Source organism: Aphis gossypii, chromosome 1 (assembly GCF_020184175.1).
Source record: "Aphis gossypii isolate Hap1 chromosome 1, ASM2018417v2, whole genome shotgun sequence".
Classification (NCBI taxonomy): Eukaryota; Metazoa; Arthropoda; class Insecta; order Hemiptera; family Aphididae; genus Aphis; species Aphis gossypii.
Window position 1 is genome coordinate 55,117,963 of NC_065530.1, and position 17,866 is coordinate 55,135,828.

Consider the following 17,866-nt stretch of genomic DNA (forward strand, 5'->3'; position numbering starts at 1 on the left):
ATTTATTGAGTTTGCGAAGTAATAGAATAAGATACATTTTCAATAAGTTTATGATTTAAATTCAATAATCCGACAGTATACATACACAATAATATTTATCTAGTTTCAAGTTTGTTTTGCTATATTATAGGTCGTAACACAAAGATAATAATACAGCTAATATTTTTTTTGTTGTTGTTGTTGTTGTTGTTGTTGTTGTTAAACGGGTAGGTATCTCGCGTATAGGTACGAGGGCAAATCGTCTGGGATAAAATCATTTTATTTTTTTTCTTTCCGAGAAGAGGATGTTGAAATTGTGCTACTTTCTTAAATGGCTATATACGAGTACAGCAGGCGCCGCAGTGTGTGCGTATAACGAATCCGAGGGTTTTGAGAACTCGAAATACAAGGAGCCCTTGGATTTTGAACGGACGCGTAGAGCGATTTTAATCGATACGCCGTTTTCACGGCGACCGTCCAAGGCTTCCCGTCAATTGTGCATGTGATTGTGTCGCAATGACGAATGCGTGAACAACAACACACACATACCTATACACAATATATTATAGGTATATCCGTTTTTACACTACATTATAGGACCATGTACAGCGTTTATTAATATTATTATTATAACTATCCTGCGTCGCGGTGTCGTGACCATAATACGCGACGGGCATAATAATATGATAATGCGAATATTTCGGGTGCTCCGCGGTAGAAAGGGCTAAACGCGCGGGCATCAAACTGTCGCTAAATATGTATAAAATCCGCTACTACACATGTATATGGGTAAATGTCGGTATTTTATATTTTATACATGCTCGTTACCGCAAGGTCACGATTACAGCGTATAATATTATTATGTACAATATATTATTATATGATATAATGTACCTAAAGACAAAAAATAGGAGTGCGTCTGACAAAGCGTCGTTTTTCCGAGTTAAAAACCTGTGACTGAACCGCGACGCGTATAACACAGATATCTATATAACTATTATATGTAGATAACCAACGGTTACACGGGTAAATGCCTATAACAATAAGCGAGCCACTCGAGACGATATTATTTTTTTACACGTTAACCACAAGAATGTACCTCGTTTTTTTTCCGATCGTAACACCTATACCTACACCTCCTATACGCGAGTAATAAGAATATTATATTATAATTACCTGCCTATATCTATGACGTGAAACAAAAACACTGCAAACTAGGCTAATTCAACGGACGGCGACACCGTTGTTACATAACCGCCGACCGATATTATAACCTCTCTTCCTGGCTTTGCGATACCTATATACCTACCCACCGCGCGAATACTATTTTTTTTCTACTATTATTAGCACTGTTATTTTCTGTTACTTTTCGTTTTTTGTCGTCGAGTTCTGCCGCCGTTGCCGGTATGCCAGTGTTAACCAAACCGTTTAAATGACCGGACCGCGCGTTCGTGTCTCCACAGCGGTTGCCGATACGACGACCACGACGGCAAAAAAGTGCGTGACGTTTTTGGCGAAGTCGAAAACAGTAAGAAAAATCGAAACCTTACCAATCAACGGCGGTGGTAGCGGCGGCCCACTTTTCGGACGACTTGGATCTTACACAGAAAACTTCTGTGTAGCAGCAGGACTATAATATACAATATTTATACTATATATATATAGGTAACACCTAAAACTACATGCCAACCTACGCTCATATATGAACTTCGAAACACCGAACCGAAACTCCGCCGCCGCGCGCGTGTGTGACGCTCGTTTCGCATGGGTAAGTCCATCGACGTGTATGTTATACCGACAATATTCCAAATATTATATTATACATAAATAAAGTTACCTACCTACCCTTTACCGTATGTCCGTATGCCGTAGGTATATTCGTACCTTTATTATAATCCAATGTCGCCGAAACAGCGAGCGTATAGAGCAATAGATCTATTATCACAATAATAGTATGTAATATATAGCTTTATTATTTATTTATATTATATTATTAATCCCGTTCTGAGTCAACTAATATACCTATATAGTCATCTTATTTATATACTTCACAAAAGACAAAACCCTTATAAGTTCGGTGCCACTGGACACTGGTAGTAGGTAGCTTGTTTACCTATCAACAGGCATAGATCATCGACTCCCCGAAAACTAGAACATTAATTGTGGCTGCAATCTGAAATCAATAGAATGGCACATAGGTACTTCATATTAAGGAAATCTCACAGCGTGTTTAACTTTTACATCATAATATTATCTGCAATGACGACTAGTCCAGCTCCTGAGAATAGAAATTGTTTTTCAATTATCGAGTTTCTTTCAATATATATTTATACATATTAGGTGTTATCGATCTTAAACATATTTTATTTCTATAACAGCAGAAAATCAAAAATGTGTTAACATTTTTAATTTTATTGATACCATTTTTATTGATCTCTTTGGGTACCTAGGTACCTATTTTATGATAAAATATTCTTATTTCCGAGATCAGGCCAGATATTATCCAGATTCAAATTTAGACTTTTGAATTCTGATTTGAATAAGGGATGTATTCAGGTACTAATTAGTACAATAATAATAGTCAAAATAATACTTTTTTTTGTTTTTTTTTTTTTTGTAGAAAGCAGCTGATGATTTTTCTAAGAATTTGTATGTGTATTGTATACCTACATAGGTGATTAATATAGGTTGGTACCTATCTACCTACCTAGTAAACTGAATAATAATATATACCTCCTAATAATTATTTAGAAAATATAATAAGACTATACCTAACTATTATACGCGTCAATAAATCGATAATCCTGTCAATTATTTTATGTTTTTTTGTTTTGTTTTTTATAAACATACATGTTTAGCTAATGTTAATAGCGGTGGTCGCGGAGTGTACCGGCTCGGAACGCACTGTACTGCAACTATCCAATTATTCTAGTGGATATTACCCGCAACATTTCGTTCTCATCGACCCTTGGGTGTCGCCGTCGTTGAAAAGTAGGTGTACCCACACATATTGATACAATTATAAATGTAGAATATTATCTAAATTGTACAAATAAAACGCAATTTCCTTGCATAATGTACCTACTAATGTTTTTACCAAGCGTAACTTTGGTTTACTCTTAAAACATTACATTTATTACATAAGTAAACATGGTAGGTACCTTGTGGACGTGTGCATGCGACGTTTACCACAAATATTACAAATCATGATACATAATAATAATAATGAATTATGACGTATAGATCGTAGACATAGCTTGTAACACATAAGTACCTAGCTATAACTATAATTAATTTGAGAATTCTTAATGGAGTATCTCTCATATTATTTTCATTATTTACACTTTACAGTAGTTGTTTTGGTTTTAATTTTTTTAGTAGTGCGACTAATGTGACTATCATTCCCTCTTCTTCATAACAAAAATTAAGCTTCTCAATTATGAAATTTAAAAACATTAAAATAATTATTATTCTATTTATATTATAATAACAATTAATAATATTATAATCGATTCTTAAAGTAATTAATAATATAGTATTATGGAACGTGGATACTGTGGCTGTGGGCTGACCACAGTACCATTAACATATTTTATTATTTCAAATGCTCAGAGGTGATGAAAAAAAGGCCTTACAAAGTTATACAGTAGATTCTTAATATGTCGAACGTCGCTATCTCGAATTTTTCGTTATCTCGAACTACTTTGAATTCCCCTTGAAACTACTATTACACTTAATAATGTTTTGCTCTCGATAACTCGATATAAAATTAATCGTTTTTCGATATCTCGAGTTCACAAATAATACTTTTATTACGGTTAAAACAGGAATTGTGCAGTATAGCGATTGTGATTTAGCGTGTTGGTAGTTACGTTTGTAGTCTTTCGTAGTTCGTTTATTCGTTTGTAGTGAAATGGAAAAGAAGCGTAAATTAAATGTTCTTTCAATTTCGGATAAAGTTCGTTTAATACAGTTAGTTGAAAAGGGTGACCGTAAAAAATGTGAAATCGCCAATGAATTCAATATTCCACCAAATACATTGTCGTCAATTATTAAACAGAAAGAGAAAATAATGAAGTTCAATTGTGGAAATATGAAAAAAATGAGGATGACCCCTTATTTGGACATTGATAAATGTTTGCTAAAATGGTTTACTCAGTGTCGAGATAAAAACATACCATTAAGTGGAACAATTTTACTTGAAAAAGCAAACGAATATGCACAACAACTAGGACACACTAATTTTAAAGCTAGTAGTGGATGGCTTACAAATTGGAAAAAAAGACACGATGTAGTTTTTCGAACTGTTTGTGGAGAAAAAGCTTCAGTAGACACACATTGTTGTTCAAATTGGATTAAAAATCTTCCTGATGTCTTAGCAGGTTATTCTTCTAATGATATTTTTAATGTCGATGAAACGGGCTTATTTTTCAAATGCTTACCAGATAAAACATTAATGTTAAAAGGTAAAGAATGTTCGGGTGGAAAATACGGTAAAGAGCGCATTACAATTATGATAGGATCAAATATGTCTGGAACTGAAAAACTAAAATTATTTGTCATTGGTAAAGCAAAGAAGCCTAGGTGTTTTAAAGGAATTAAATCTTTACCAGTTGACTATAGGTCAAATAAAAAGGCTTGGATGACTTCGTCATTATTTAGTGAATGGCTTTTAAATTTTGATAAAAAAATGAAAATAGAAAATCGAAAAGTTCTACTATTCATAGATAATTGTACAGCTCATAATCACGATGTTGAATTAAGTTCCATTAAAGTACATTTTTTACCACCTAATACAACATCTATACTTCAGCCTATGGACCAAGGCGTTATACAGAATTTCAAAATGTTTTATAGAAAAGAAATAATCAGACGGTTAGTCGATAATATCGATAACAACGAATCATTTTCTATAAATATACTTGAAGCTATAAGAATGTCTGATAAGGCTTGGAGAAGTGTAACACCACAGACTATATTGAATTGCTTCATAAAAGCCGGTTTTAAAGACGGTGATATAATTGCATTAGATAACTCAACTACTATTTCTGATGATAAATGGAATTTTGTTGCTGATCATCTTAATTTAGAAGACAAAAATTTTTCACATTATGTGGAAATAGACAATAATATTCACGTATGTGGAACATGGACAGATAACGAAATTTTATCAGAAACCATCGAAAATACCAGCGAGAGTGAAGACGAACCACAAAAGGAGGAGGAAGTCATTTTTACCCAAGTAACAATTCAACAAGCTAAAGATGCTTTAAAAACACTAAGACATTTTGTTGAGACTACTACAGGTATGGATGATACAGCTTTTTCTGCATTAAATAATTTGGAAGACGTCGTGGCAGAAAAAAGTAATATTAAGCAAACTTTAATGACAGATTTTTTTAAAAAAAAATAATTTATTCAGTCATTTTTATTTATTTTAGGCATTCGTATTATTTATTATTCATATACATTATACAACATACATTTCTATTATTTTTTATTTTTTAATAAAACTCGATATCTCGAAGTTTTCGATATCTCGAACTTTTTTCTGTTCCCCTTGAGATTCGACATAACGAGAATCTACTGTATAATCATTCTGCGTACGTCATTCTACTAAGGTATGTGTAATTGTTTTACATAAAACGACAAAATACAGATAGGTAGGTAGGTACTATAATTCAGAGGCGACGTCGGACGTACCACTACTGCCACTGCGCCGACGTTTAACGCTCTAACAGTGCTAGAAATTTCTCTGATCTCATCACAACATTGCCACCGAGCGCCGGCTGAAAAATTGAGTAATGCCTTGGCTGAATATATATATATATTTTTTAGCCATGAGTAATGCTATAATACCTACTCAATGGGCTGAAATGCCTGCGTTTATTTATGTAATAATTATTATTTTTTGTATTTCATATCGGCAATCGGCTTATTGCTAATGGTGGTAATAAACACGGAATGATGTACAATAAAATAAATAATAATTTATATTATTATTGATTATTATACTTCGATTCGATTACTTCGTAATTTTGTTTTTTTTTAATAAAATCGTAAATACTTAAATAATTTATTAGGTATTATAAATATTATACGAAATAATATTATGTAGATACTATACCGAATTAGTAGGTAAGGTAGCACATAGAATAGTATTATTCTATGACAGGGGTCGGCAACCTTTTTGGTGTCAGGGGCCAAAAAATAAAAAATAAATTTTCATCACGGGCCATACACTTTATTTTATTTACAGTTTATCAACTAACATAAATACATAATGTGGAATTCCATATTTTTATACTAATTATAATTTGTAATCGCGGGCCGCATAAAATCGCTTCACGTGTGCCACGGGTTGCCGCCTCCGGCTCTATGGGATAATGGCGATAAACCAAGAAGTATAGGTCCGGTTTTAGTATTACCTACTTACTATCTAGGTACCTACTAAATTTTAGACGAGGCGACACCTCACTCATCTCACTCCCAAATCCGCCACTGATTTTTATTTACCATTTACGTATAAATATCCCTTACGTAGTTACGTCCATCTACCAACTACATCTTTTTCAAATTAGAATTGATTTCTGAAATAAAATAATACCTACTATTATTATTATATTTATAAACTTATTTAATTATGTATTAGATATAACCAGGTACCAGTAATTTATACTTTAATCAACAAATTGAAATTGTTTTTTTTTTATAGTTAGTTGTTAGATAGGTAGGTACACAAGTTTCTGCCTTGAATTATATAGCCATAGCCCATATTGGTACCTATATAGCCCAGGGGTGGCCAAACTTTTTTTGGTCACGATTTTCTAAAAAAATACTTCACCTTTATGGATCAACTTCCATAGAAAATATTTTTTATCATTGAATAACTATAATTATTAAGATGACGTCGTAACCGCTGTGTTGTCTCCGTCTTTTTAAAACTCTATATTTTAAAATGATCATAACTTACTTAAAAATAATAATATCAATAAAAGGCTACGTGGGGCCCTAGATAATAATCTTACCTTTAAATTATATAATAGGTCAATTCAATTTAATATCAAAACTAACAGCATACTTTTGAATCTGGTGAACGAAAATTTGCTGTTATACGTGTGTAAGACGGAGACAACACATACGGGTACGACGTCCTCTTAAGAAACATGTAGGACGCGGCCACGCGGGTCCCTTAGTATAAATTCTAACATGATCGACTTTTATCTGCGATAAACTGTTTGACCGTTCCTGCTATAGCCTATAGGTATATCTAAAATCTACTTATAATGCATAATCATACTTAAATAAATCGACATAAGTACCTTTATATATTATAAAAATAACCCGAATTTGGGAAACTGTCATACTGCATACCAATTTATTCTGTTCGTAACTTCATACGAAAATTATTATTTCACTGAAGGAAACATTTTATGTTACTTATTATCCAAATTCCAAAATATCTATACTTTTGACTCTTGAGTATTAGGTAGATACAAAAATATTTGGCTTGCTTCACCTAGTTGCTTCATCTATGCATGTTTGTATGGAAAAGTAAAAATGAAAAAAGTTATTATACTTGTTAATTAGTTACCTAATTATTACCTACCTATTCAATAAGTACTCATTGTTGGAAAAAATATGGTCGTTCACTTAAATCATAATCATAAATAATAATTTTAAAACTCAATTACAGGTGAAATATCAATTTTTTTAAATTGTCACTAAAACATTAATATAGGTATTTCTTTTATTATATCTTAAATTTGAAAACTTATTAGATAGGTACCTACATATTAAGAATTATTAAATGTATCTCGTAAATGATATTCATAACGTCTATACATCAAAATCAAAAGTATTATAAATGATTAAGAATAAAAAATTTTTTTTATTAATTTTATACTTTTAAGATGCTTAAGATCCAATTGAGCAAATATAATTTTTCTATTTATAATTGTAAGTAGTTGGTAAGTATTTGATTGGTACAGTGATGTTTTAATTATTCATCCACCATAATTTTAGTAGAGATTTTTAGGTATAAATAAATATATTCAAAATTTCATCTAAAAAAAAATATGTTCATGAATTTAGATACAAATTTAGCTGTTTACAAGAAAAATAATGATAAATCAGAAAAATCAATTGGAGGTATAAAAGAAGTTGATGCAGAAAAACACAACAAGGGTAAACTCTTTAATGAAAAAAAATCAACAAAATACAATGAAGAAAAGGGAGACGATGAAAAATATAATGACAAAGGAGGCAATGCTGGAGAGATACATACACATGGAGGTAAAAAGAAAAAAATATCATACAAAAAGGGCGACAAAGAAAAGAAATTTAAAACTAAAAAAGTACGTAGATGCATAATACATGATTATAAATGCAAGTAATTAACAGAAACTTTTACTTGATTTCAGGGTTTTCGAGATAAGTATCACAAAAATGAAAAACACAAAGTTAATGAATACTGGGACAATTATGAAACGTATGGAACGTTTAAAAAGTTTGGAAAAAAGGGAGACAAAAAGTTATTAGGCAATAAGAAAATCAAGAAAAATAAAACCAAAAAAGTTTGTGATGTGTTTAGGAAGTATTTAATGATTTTAATTAATATTTTTTTACATATTTAGGGAGGTCAATCAAACAAACAAAACCATAATAAAGGTGAAACAAAACATAAGTCTGGAAAAAAAGGAGAAATTGGACATAATGAGGAAAAACATAGTGACACTCACTATAATCACAAGTCTAAATATCACAAAGAAAAAAATTCTAAAAAAAACCATACAAAAAATACATAAAACATGTTAAAATTTTATTGAAAAATTATTACAATAAGTATAAAATATTATTATTTTAACAATAAACATTAGAAAATTAGTGGTACAAAAATAAAATAGTTAAGTACAACATTATGTATTTAAATTTAATTAATGACAATAATTAAAATATAGAAGTTACACAGGAACTCCGATTTGTTTTGTGTAGATATACAGCTATTTTTATAACTCTTCAAACTTAATCAACAATTCGATGTATCTTTCCAAAGTTTAAGATCAATAAGAAAAATTAAAAACGATTTTTGTTTCAAAAGATGGCTTTTAATTTTATTTAGATCCATTAATATTGTAGTTGGAAAATAATTTCATAATGTAACAGTTTGTAGTGCATTGGTTTGAGAATAATAAAAATGCTATATTCTAAGTCATTATAAGTAATAATTTAGTTATTGACATACATTTAAAATTCAATTATCAATAATTAATTATACTACAATAAATATATTTTTCTTGTGCATCACTAATGCTATTGCACACCAAAATATTGTTGCCCAACAATCCATAATTAAATATTCTGTGTGAGAAGTCTCATTCACTGGTTGCCATCTCCATGGAAGTGTATTGTAAAATATATTGTGTCCAAGGTATAACATAATTGAATTTTGGCCTAATTAGTACAAAAATTTTAATAGATATATAATGTTACTACAATATTATTCTCATCACTAACCAATCTCAGCAAATGGTGATCCACTCCAAAGTCTCCAATGTTCAATAATTAGGAATAGAATAATAAATATTAAGAATGCTGAACTTCCAGTAATAAATGCATAAGACAAAGAGAACAAATTTTTATTTATTGGTATTAAGCCTTCTTCTTTGGAAAAGTTACATAAACAACCTCCAATTAGACCCTAAAAAGTAAAAACTTTTATTATTTATTAATTATTTTTATCAATGTATTGGTAACAATAACTGAATTATAAATTAAAAATTAAAGAATGTTATAGCTATTATTAAGTTAACTTTAAGGTTAACATCTACATTCAGGATTAAGTCTTTTGTTCAGATAATTTAATTCAATTAAAAAGTCTATGACATAAATTGGTTGAAATTGAACTTATTGATGCATTTAAAAAAATAAGATCTTATATTTATAGAAATAGTAATTGATAGAAGTTGACATATAATCATTGATAAGCATTAAAGATGAGCATTAAAAATAATAATTGTTATTCAAATAAATAATCAAGCCCAGTGGTACATAGTAATATTAACTCAAATAATAGATAACTATTATTCAATGATTAAAACAAATTATCCAATACTTAAATTGAATATTTTCATGAGTGACCAAATAAGTTTTTTAGCACGTTGACTGCCACATGACTGCCGGCAATCATTCAATTGGTATTTTTTATACGCCAAGCATATTTTTCAATGTATTCCAAATTTGTATACCTCAAATAATTGAAAAAATAGACAAATAAAAAAAAATTAAAAAAACGTATTATATCAAAAAAATTGTAATGATTCCCGCTACGCCATGGTCCTTATTTTAGTGCATTTATGTAGTGTCATAGAAAAGTTAATAATATAAAACCAAATTCATTTGTGGTCGCCGGCAGTCATATGGTGTGGTAGTAATGTTGAACTATGGGGCGCCGGCGATCACAAATGCACAAAACTTGAGAATTGCAGATGACCACCAGCGGCCAAGTGACAGTCAACGTGTTAAAACTCTGAAAAGTCTGAAAAGTCAATAAAATAACTATAATACACTTAAAATTTAAATTATTTTAAGATAATTGATAGCTTGAGTATTTAAATTATTGATTAGTGTATATCACTAGTATCAACAATTATTAATGCAAATTAAAATTTTTTTTTATTCAACATTTTTCTGATTATGTGAATAATATAATAATATTCTTACAAGTACTATTGTCCAAGCAATCCAACGTTTAATTCGTTCATTTGTATACTGATAACATAAGATAATGCGACCAGCGTGTACACCCATATATACAAGTAAAGCATTTGTCAAAATACCCAAAACACCTAAAATTAAAAATTAAGAATATATTTTTAATTTAATAGTTATTACAATATCTTACCTTCAGGGTCAAATGGTAATGACTGGTAAATATGTTTAGATGTACCAGGGTACAAATGATTTTCACCTAATATTAACCTATCAATATATCCAGCAGCACCACCGGTACAATTAAAGTTTGAAGAACTATTGTAGAGCCCCCCTGGTCCCAAATATCCTTTAGGGCAACCAGGTATAGGTAAAAAGAAAGTAATACTAGTATGAATAGCTACTAATATAATTACTATAATCCATTGTCGGGCACTTTCAATAATGTCTCTGATTACGTCTAGTCTTGTATTCTTAGAAAAAATATTAAAGTAAATATTTTTTAATTTTCTTGTGAATAGATTTTTTTAGGCTAATTACCGTAAAATATGGCTGAGGTTTCATAAAAATTGTTTCCAATGTTGCTGCTATGAAATATACAAATGCTAGTCTCTGTAATACACCAAATGGTCTAAAAGTGCTTAAATTATTGTGGTTGACAGAATTTAACACTAAGCCCATAATCAAAAGGGCAATTGATCTTCGAACTATACGACCAAAGACATATTTTCTTTTAGTACTTGAACGAAGTTGAGATCTCAATGATATGGCTATGCTTACTCCCATGACCCAGCAAAACCTAAAAAAAAAACACTGTAATCAGAAATGTACTATAAACCAAATACTGTGAACTGAGAAAAAAAAAATGTTATTCTTATTTTACCAAGGCAATATGAAGTCTGCTAATGTGACACCATTCCATGGAGCATGATCAAAGAACCAATAATGTCCACCTCCTAGATTGACAAATACCATTAATATGATAGATATCCTAAAACAAAAATATCCTATTAAGTTAAAAATATTAATACACTAGTTTCATACTATTACACAATTATAACCAAACAAAAGATTTAAAATATAATTATTAATTTTTATATTTATGTATAAATAAATATATAATTCTAAATATTTGTAAATAATTGACTAGACATATAATCAGTAATGAAATTTAAATATTTTATACACTAAAAAAACATACCAATTGTGTAATTGTTGTTTAAATATTGTGAGAGATGGAAGGTCACTTGAAAATACTTAATTAACCAAAAGGTGGCAAATATATTATATATATGATGTTGCTTCTCAAAAATATGCTACTGCTCAGAATTACTAATTAAAAAGATACAAAATATATCCAATTGAAATAAAAAAAAAAATGAAAACTTAATTTTAATTAATATGACATATTTTTAAGAAATTAATGAAACTTTATTTAACCATTTATGTTTTTTATGTATACAAAATACCTTATATATAAAATGTATATTTCATATAATATAATAATATGGTACATAATTTCTTCTCTAAAGTTAATTAAAAATCAAAAACGGCAATTTCATATTTTTTCAAATATTTTGGTTTTAAGCATTTTGATTATTAACTTTTATTGAATCGTGGACAAAAAATTTGTTTTAAAAGAAATTGAACAAAAAGTCCAAATTCAGTTTTTAGTCGGACAACAAGTAAAAAAATACAAAATATTCTATATTATTAATATTAAATTTTTAAATTTAAAAAAATTTTGTTTATAATAATATAATATATACAATATAAATATATTATACTATTATATATATTTTTTCTATTTTCTTATTGCTATTATTTTGTATAACTAATAAAAAAATTATGGAAATTCACTTTAGTTAGGTACTAAAAATAAAATAAAATTTATGCATTAAAATGTCTAACAAAGAGTTGACAATTGAAGAATTCTTAAATTGCATAGGTCATTGTCTAAGAAAACATAATTTATGTTAATATTTTTCAACTTTTTTAATTTTTATTATATAGACTATTTACTTTATACCTGTAAAGAAACTAAATTATTTTTAAATACACATATCTAGGTATCTACTAAAATTAATTAAAATTAATAATAAATTATATAGTATAATACATATAATTATAAATAACAATTTAATAGAATATTTTGTACTTTCAGAATTTTTGACCAACATTTTTTAACACGTTAACTGCCTATGTCTTTTAGCAGTTTTCATACAGTGCGTATACCACTTTTCTAAAAATAACATAAGAATTTTATCCTTTTTGGTCAAACGTTCAAACCGCGGATAAATACATTTTTTAAAACACGCGTTTAAAAACGCTAAATAATAATAAAACAACATTCAGCAACGCGTAGAAAATAATAAACCATTTACTTTCAATATATATTGGACGCCAAATGGTGTCAAACGCGTTGCTGAATGATCCTTATGACGCCGATTGGCGTCAGTATGCAGTCAACGTGTTAAAAAACACTTTTTGACCAATAACCACTATTATTATATGGTTGTTTATTAGTTTAAATGTAAAATAAAATTGTCAATTATAAAAAACATAAATATTTTAATGTTAAATTTAAGTTATTACCCTCGAAATGTGTCTAATGATGTGATACGATAACTATTATTTTTGACTGGTGTTGGAATTTGAGGATGAATAATAACTGGTTCATTAGAACCAGTTCCAAAATCCTGGAATTATAAAAAAAAATACAGATAACTAAACACTGCTATTTTATAATTTTTTTTTACAGAAATTTTAGAAATTAAATTCAGATTAACTTTAAAAGACATTTATAATAGCAGACTAATAAATTAAGAGCACATTACACACATTGTTATTCTGTCTAAATTTTAAATTCATTACCAAATATACCGATCATTATCATGGAATAACTATTTGATTTGAAAAAAGAAAACACTCAGATTATCAGTAGATAATGTGATTTCGGGTTTCATATCTAACTTAAGTACCGAAGTACAAATCAAAAATTTAATACACATTGAGTTAATTTAAATTGATAACTGTGTAAAAGCACAATATTTATTAAGTACTTTAATCTGAATTTAATTTCAAAATTAAATAAGTATATTATTTAGTATGATCATTTAAATTAAATAAAGAAGTTAGTTAATGTGAAGATGTATGCATTAATTCAAATGTGAATAATTCAATAACTTTCAAATTATTTTTTTTACATTTTAACACAATAAACTTAATGATAAAAATATAATTCATGGAAAAAAACACAATTTGATTACCTACAAATAATTGATACATCTATTTCACTATTTTATACAATATGATTTAATTAGAATATTATTTACATAATTAATATTTTTATAACTTGTGGTTATAATTAAGTAACTTAAGGTTGAGCTTCATTAGTATGACAGCTTACAAATAATTTTAAGCCCTAAAAAAAATGCAGAGTTACCTTTTTGGGAAATGTTTTATCATTATTATTATTATTATTTTATTTATTATTTATTAATTACCGCAAATACCGATTAGTAAGGCATTTTTATCAAATATTAAATTAGTAATTAAGTTATGAAATGAAATCAAACCGCATTTTTTAATTCGACATCAGAACCATCAATTATTGGTACATCACGGCTAGAGGCCGTCTGAAACAATTAATAGTTCATACAAAAGATTCAAGATACATGGCCCTAAGAAGTTTAAAAAACAAGTATTAGTTACATTTTCAATATCCAAATCTGTCTTTGATGCAAATCGAAACACAGATGGCACCACATAAGTCCTTTGTAGGTAACTGATGAAAAACCAAGCAGCTAAAGACGGTATTATGAGCAACAATGCATAGACAAACGCTAAAAAAAAAAATTATAATAAATAAAAATGTATTTATAAAACTAAAATTAATAACTTACGCATAAATAAGTCTTGAGAAGCTGATATTTGTTTGATTTGGGAACAATGGAAATTGTTTGAAATATTCCATTGATAAACTCCATGTTCCTCAAAAGTTTGAAGTGTTCTGTTATTAAATAGAATATAGAATATATAGTTAATTATTTACTGACATACTTTTAAAGTAATAGTATTGAATAATAATTATTATAATAAAATGAAAAGTAATGAACGACCTGCAATTATTATGGCTGCTATCGTTGGTTAAATCAAGCCAAAGACTATAAATTGTATTTAATCTGATATTAGTAACTCTGTTATTGGATATGTTTTCTTTTTTCAATAAATCACACTACAAAAAAAAAAAAAAGTAAATGTAAAATTATTAAATAGTACACAAATAATAAATTTATACATAAACAAATGATCAATGGGTTTAAAATGAGTCATGAATTATGACCCATTCGTGTTAGGTTAACTTTGTATACATATAGTTAATAATATATAAAATATTGATAGAACAATGAATTATTATAACCATCAAAATAGCCTATCATAAAATAAAGATATTAAGAACAGTCAATCAATATTTTATAATTTGTAATAAGAATTCTTTATTCTTACTTTACTACTCTTCTTACTAAGTTTGATAATTAATTATTTGTAAGGTAGGAAAATTGAAATAAGTAGTAATAGTACTTTAAAAATAATATTTAAGTATATGAATTTTAAAAGAACGTTCAATTTAAAAATTCATTAAATTGACTTGAATTCCCCAAATGCATTACTAGTTAATAATTATTCAACTATATTCAAAGTATACAATATAATTTCAACTTTCAGAAAGTCAATAGACTACAGATATAACTTGCATATAGATTAAGATTCGTTACCTAAATAAAACTAACTACTAAGTAAAAAATAGCAAGTGCTCAACTATTATCCATAGGCATGCATAGGAATTTTTCACAGGGGGGATAGAATTGTTTTAGTAAGGGTTACTTTACCTACTACAATTCAATTAGATAAATAATATCTCTATATTATAATAATTAGTTTATAATGAATTTAAAGTTTGTAGATGCTGTTTTAATGATAATGAAAATAAAGAATAGGTAAATTTAATATTATTAATGACTGTTGTATAAATTAAAAACAGTTATTAATTTATATATTATATTACATATACTTACTAACCTACTCTCAATAATCAGTTTTAAATAGGTAATTTAACAATCTTTCATCAAAAATTTAAAGTAGACACAAATTTTTGCAGGGTGTGCAGCTGTACACCCTGCACACCCCTATGCTATTATCTAATTAAAAATAAGAATATATTAAATAATTATGGGTGAAAAAAAATACATAATTAAAACAATACAATATGGAATAGCTTTAAAATGTAATATAATTTTGTCATCAACTAATTCTATTTTAAATATTCTAACAAAATAGAGTTTAAATTCTTATTTTAAATATACCTATTACCTAACAATTAAAATTTAAAATAACTAGGAATTTATATCAGTACAATTTAGTTTAAACTTTTGTTTCAAAACAAATAAAAATAAACTAACAGCACTTTTCTGTTAAAAGCAATAATTATCTAAATAAACTATTTAGGTAACTAATAACAAATACATTATAAAATAAAAATAATTATAGATAAATCAAAGTAATGCAATGTTAGAGAAAGTATGGAAGCATTATAATATTTTTTGTCCAGGGGGAGAACAAATGCCCTATCTTGCCCTCCCCAATAGGCACCCATGTAAGGAAGATATTATAGTCAATAGTTTTTTTTAGGTCAATGAATCATATTTTTTGCAATCCATCATAAAAAAAAATACTTAAAATGCTATTACTTATAAGTTATAACTATATAGGTAATGTTTTAGTTTATATTTCATCCGATTATATATTATAATATATTAATAAATATTTTAGAGTATGTTAAGAACAATTAATAAAAACTCTTAGTTCATAAAAATACATAACATATAAGCAGATAGGTATTGTAATAAACAAATTACAATGGATTAGATCAGATCTATAAGATAAAAACTTATTCAAGATATGACTTAAACATAATGTAATTACATTTTTTACATGGATTGGTAGTTATATTCAAATTACCTGTTTTACAATCACTACTATTACAGTTAATTTTCTACTCACTTTGTAACATTCTTTTGTTTGCATCCACAATGAAATATTCGACACATTGTCTGCCCATACTTGTAAACATGCTTGGTCGTACAAAAGATTCTTACAATCTTCAGACCCCATTTCAATCTCTAATATATACAATACATTGAACAAAAAATAATTAAATAAAATTATGAAAAATAGTAAAACGATTTCACCTACTTATGTACAACGGTTGTAACAGGAATTTGGAAATTATAACAATAATAATTATTACTATTAATTGAAACAAACAAAATATGATGAACCATTTTAGCGATCGTCAAGGCGTCGTATGACTGTATGAGCACGGTTTTAATCACCACGAATAAAACGGTATTAACTATTAAGTATAAATTATACGAAATAATAATAATTGCTATCACACGTTAAAGACATTGCCTGTCATCGGATTTGATAATTATTAATGCTAAATGTTAACATCATTCGATAGTATTGTGTAAAAAAAACACCTCCGTGAGAATATTTATTATTTAGGACATATAATGATTGGGGGAGATAGGTACAATAATCACATAATAGAAAATACCGTGTGAATAATGAATATATGATCGAACATCGACTATCATACGGTTAATATTGACTCAAGGAGTTGGAGACAAACTGTGTTAAACAATAGGTTAAACTAAATACTAAAAAGGACTAATAACTAATACGTAATGTTTAGTAATGACATGAATTATGAAGTTAGTAATTACAAGAGACAAATATAGTTAAATTATTTACTGTATGTCCTCACTCCTAAATCCCCCACTTATGAGTGGTAAACATTTAAAACTGTTAAAGTGTTAACGTCTGTTACAGTAGTAGAGTTATTAGATCTATATTATAATCGTATAGTGTATACTGAAATGCTGTATACTGTATACTCATTACTCCATAAAAAATAAACTATTATATTGTATAATATTATGCACTACAGAACAATAATTCTGTACTTTGTAACATTTAACTATTTAAGAAATGCTGATAATAAAAATAATTAAAGTGATAATTACTATTTTGTGATAACTAATATAATTTTCTCTGTGGCGCTACTGTGAAACTCGCTGATATGTTATATGTTCAGTGGGTGATAATAAAT

The 17,866-nt window shown here is 27.8% G+C and overlaps 3 protein-coding genes and 1 long non-coding RNA gene across 9 annotated transcripts; 2 read left to right on the top strand and 2 right to left on the bottom strand.

Annotated features, from left to right (window-relative positions):
* Nucleotides 1-1,527: 1,527 nt before the first annotated feature.
* Nucleotides 1,528-2,582, bottom strand: LOC126549252 (uncharacterized). Its single transcript, XR_007603397.1, has 3 exons — nucleotides 2,002-2,582; nucleotides 1,674-1,914; nucleotides 1,528-1,609 (listed from the first exon to the last, which is right to left on the bottom strand). It is a non-coding gene; the product is annotated as an uncharacterized LOC126549252 (long non-coding RNA).
* Nucleotides 1,609-8,840, top strand: LOC114125227 (homeobox protein 5-like). 3 transcript variants are annotated; one of them, XM_050197899.1, is made up of 6 exons: nucleotides 1,609-1,747; nucleotides 2,600-2,666; nucleotides 2,838-2,970; nucleotides 8,074-8,336; nucleotides 8,403-8,555; nucleotides 8,616-8,840. In XM_050197899.1, the coding sequence occupies exons 3-6, from the start codon at nucleotides 2,841-2,843 to the stop codon at nucleotides 8,784-8,786; spliced, it is 717 nt and encodes a 238-aa protein (XP_050053856.1). In that variant the 5' UTR covers nucleotides 1,609-1,747; nucleotides 2,600-2,666; nucleotides 2,838-2,840; the 3' UTR covers nucleotides 8,787-8,840. The 3 variants fall into 3 exon arrangements, with proteins under 3 accessions (XP_050053856.1, XP_027844582.1, XP_050053857.1); XM_027988781.2 differs by lacking the exon at nucleotides 2,600-2,666 and having other exon boundaries at nucleotides 1,612-1,747; XM_050197900.1 differs by lacking the exon at nucleotides 2,600-2,666 and having other exon boundaries at nucleotides 1,638-1,747; nucleotides 2,851-2,970.
* Nucleotides 3,626-5,565, top strand: LOC126549248 (tigger transposable element-derived protein 6-like). Its single transcript, XM_050197897.1, has one exon. The coding sequence runs from the start codon at nucleotides 3,893-3,895 to the stop codon at nucleotides 5,390-5,392; it is 1,500 nt and encodes a 499-aa protein (XP_050053854.1). The 5' UTR covers nucleotides 3,626-3,892; the 3' UTR covers nucleotides 5,393-5,565.
* Nucleotides 8,780-17,745, bottom strand: LOC114125225 (heparan-alpha-glucosaminide N-acetyltransferase). Of its 4 annotated transcripts, none has more exons than XM_027988774.2 (13): nucleotides 17,522-17,745; nucleotides 16,753-16,871; nucleotides 14,811-14,926; nucleotides 14,595-14,701; nucleotides 14,404-14,534; nucleotides 14,268-14,327; nucleotides 13,285-13,388; nucleotides 11,573-11,680; nucleotides 11,230-11,488; nucleotides 10,883-11,162; nucleotides 10,702-10,826; nucleotides 9,496-9,679; nucleotides 8,780-9,432 (listed from the first exon to the last, which is right to left on the bottom strand). In XM_027988774.2, exons 2-13 carry the CDS (start codon nucleotides 16,861-16,863, stop codon nucleotides 9,251-9,253), a joined length of 1,767 nt encoding a protein of 588 aa, XP_027844575.1. In that variant the 5' UTR covers nucleotides 16,864-16,871; nucleotides 17,522-17,745; the 3' UTR covers nucleotides 8,780-9,250. The 4 variants fall into 4 exon arrangements, with proteins under 4 accessions (XP_027844575.1, XP_027844574.1, XP_027844573.1 ...); XM_027988773.2 differs by having other exon boundaries at nucleotides 17,509-17,745; XM_027988772.2 differs by lacking the exon at nucleotides 17,522-17,745 and adding an exon at nucleotides 16,945-17,502.
* Nucleotides 17,746-17,866: the final 121 nt, after the last annotated feature.

What these genes read in the sequence shown, in the direction of transcription:
- LOC126549248 (XM_050197897.1), top strand. Translation starts at nt 3,893, where the DNA reads ATGGAAAAGAAGCGTAAATTAAATGTTCTTTCAATTTCGGATAAAGTT.
- LOC114125227 (XM_027988781.2), top strand. Translation starts at nt 1,682, where the DNA reads ATGAACTTCGAAACACCGAACCGAAACTCCGCCGCCGCGCGCGTGTGT. An exon ending in AGAAATTTAAAACTAAAAAA is followed by an intron (nt 8,337 to 8,402) that starts GTACGTAGATGC and finishes ACTTGATTTCAG; the next exon opens with GGTTTTCGAGATAAGTATCA. An exon ending in AGAAAAATAAAACCAAAAAA is followed by an intron (nt 8,556 to 8,615) that starts GTTTGTGATGTG and finishes TTACATATTTAG; the next exon opens with GGAGGTCAATCAAACAAACA.
- LOC114125225 (XM_027988774.2), bottom strand. Translation starts at nt 16,863, where the DNA reads ATGGGGTCTGAAGATTGTAAGAATCTTTTGTACGACCAAGCATGTTTA. An exon ending in AGCAGCCATAATAATTGCAG is followed by an intron (nt 14,702 to 14,810) that starts GTCGTTCATTAC and finishes ATTTAATAACAG; the next exon opens with AACACTTCAAACTTTTGAGG. An exon ending in AACCTCAGCCATATTTTACG is followed by an intron (nt 11,163 to 11,229) that starts GTAATTAGCCTA and finishes ATTTTTTCTAAG; the next exon opens with AATACAAGACTAGACGTAAT.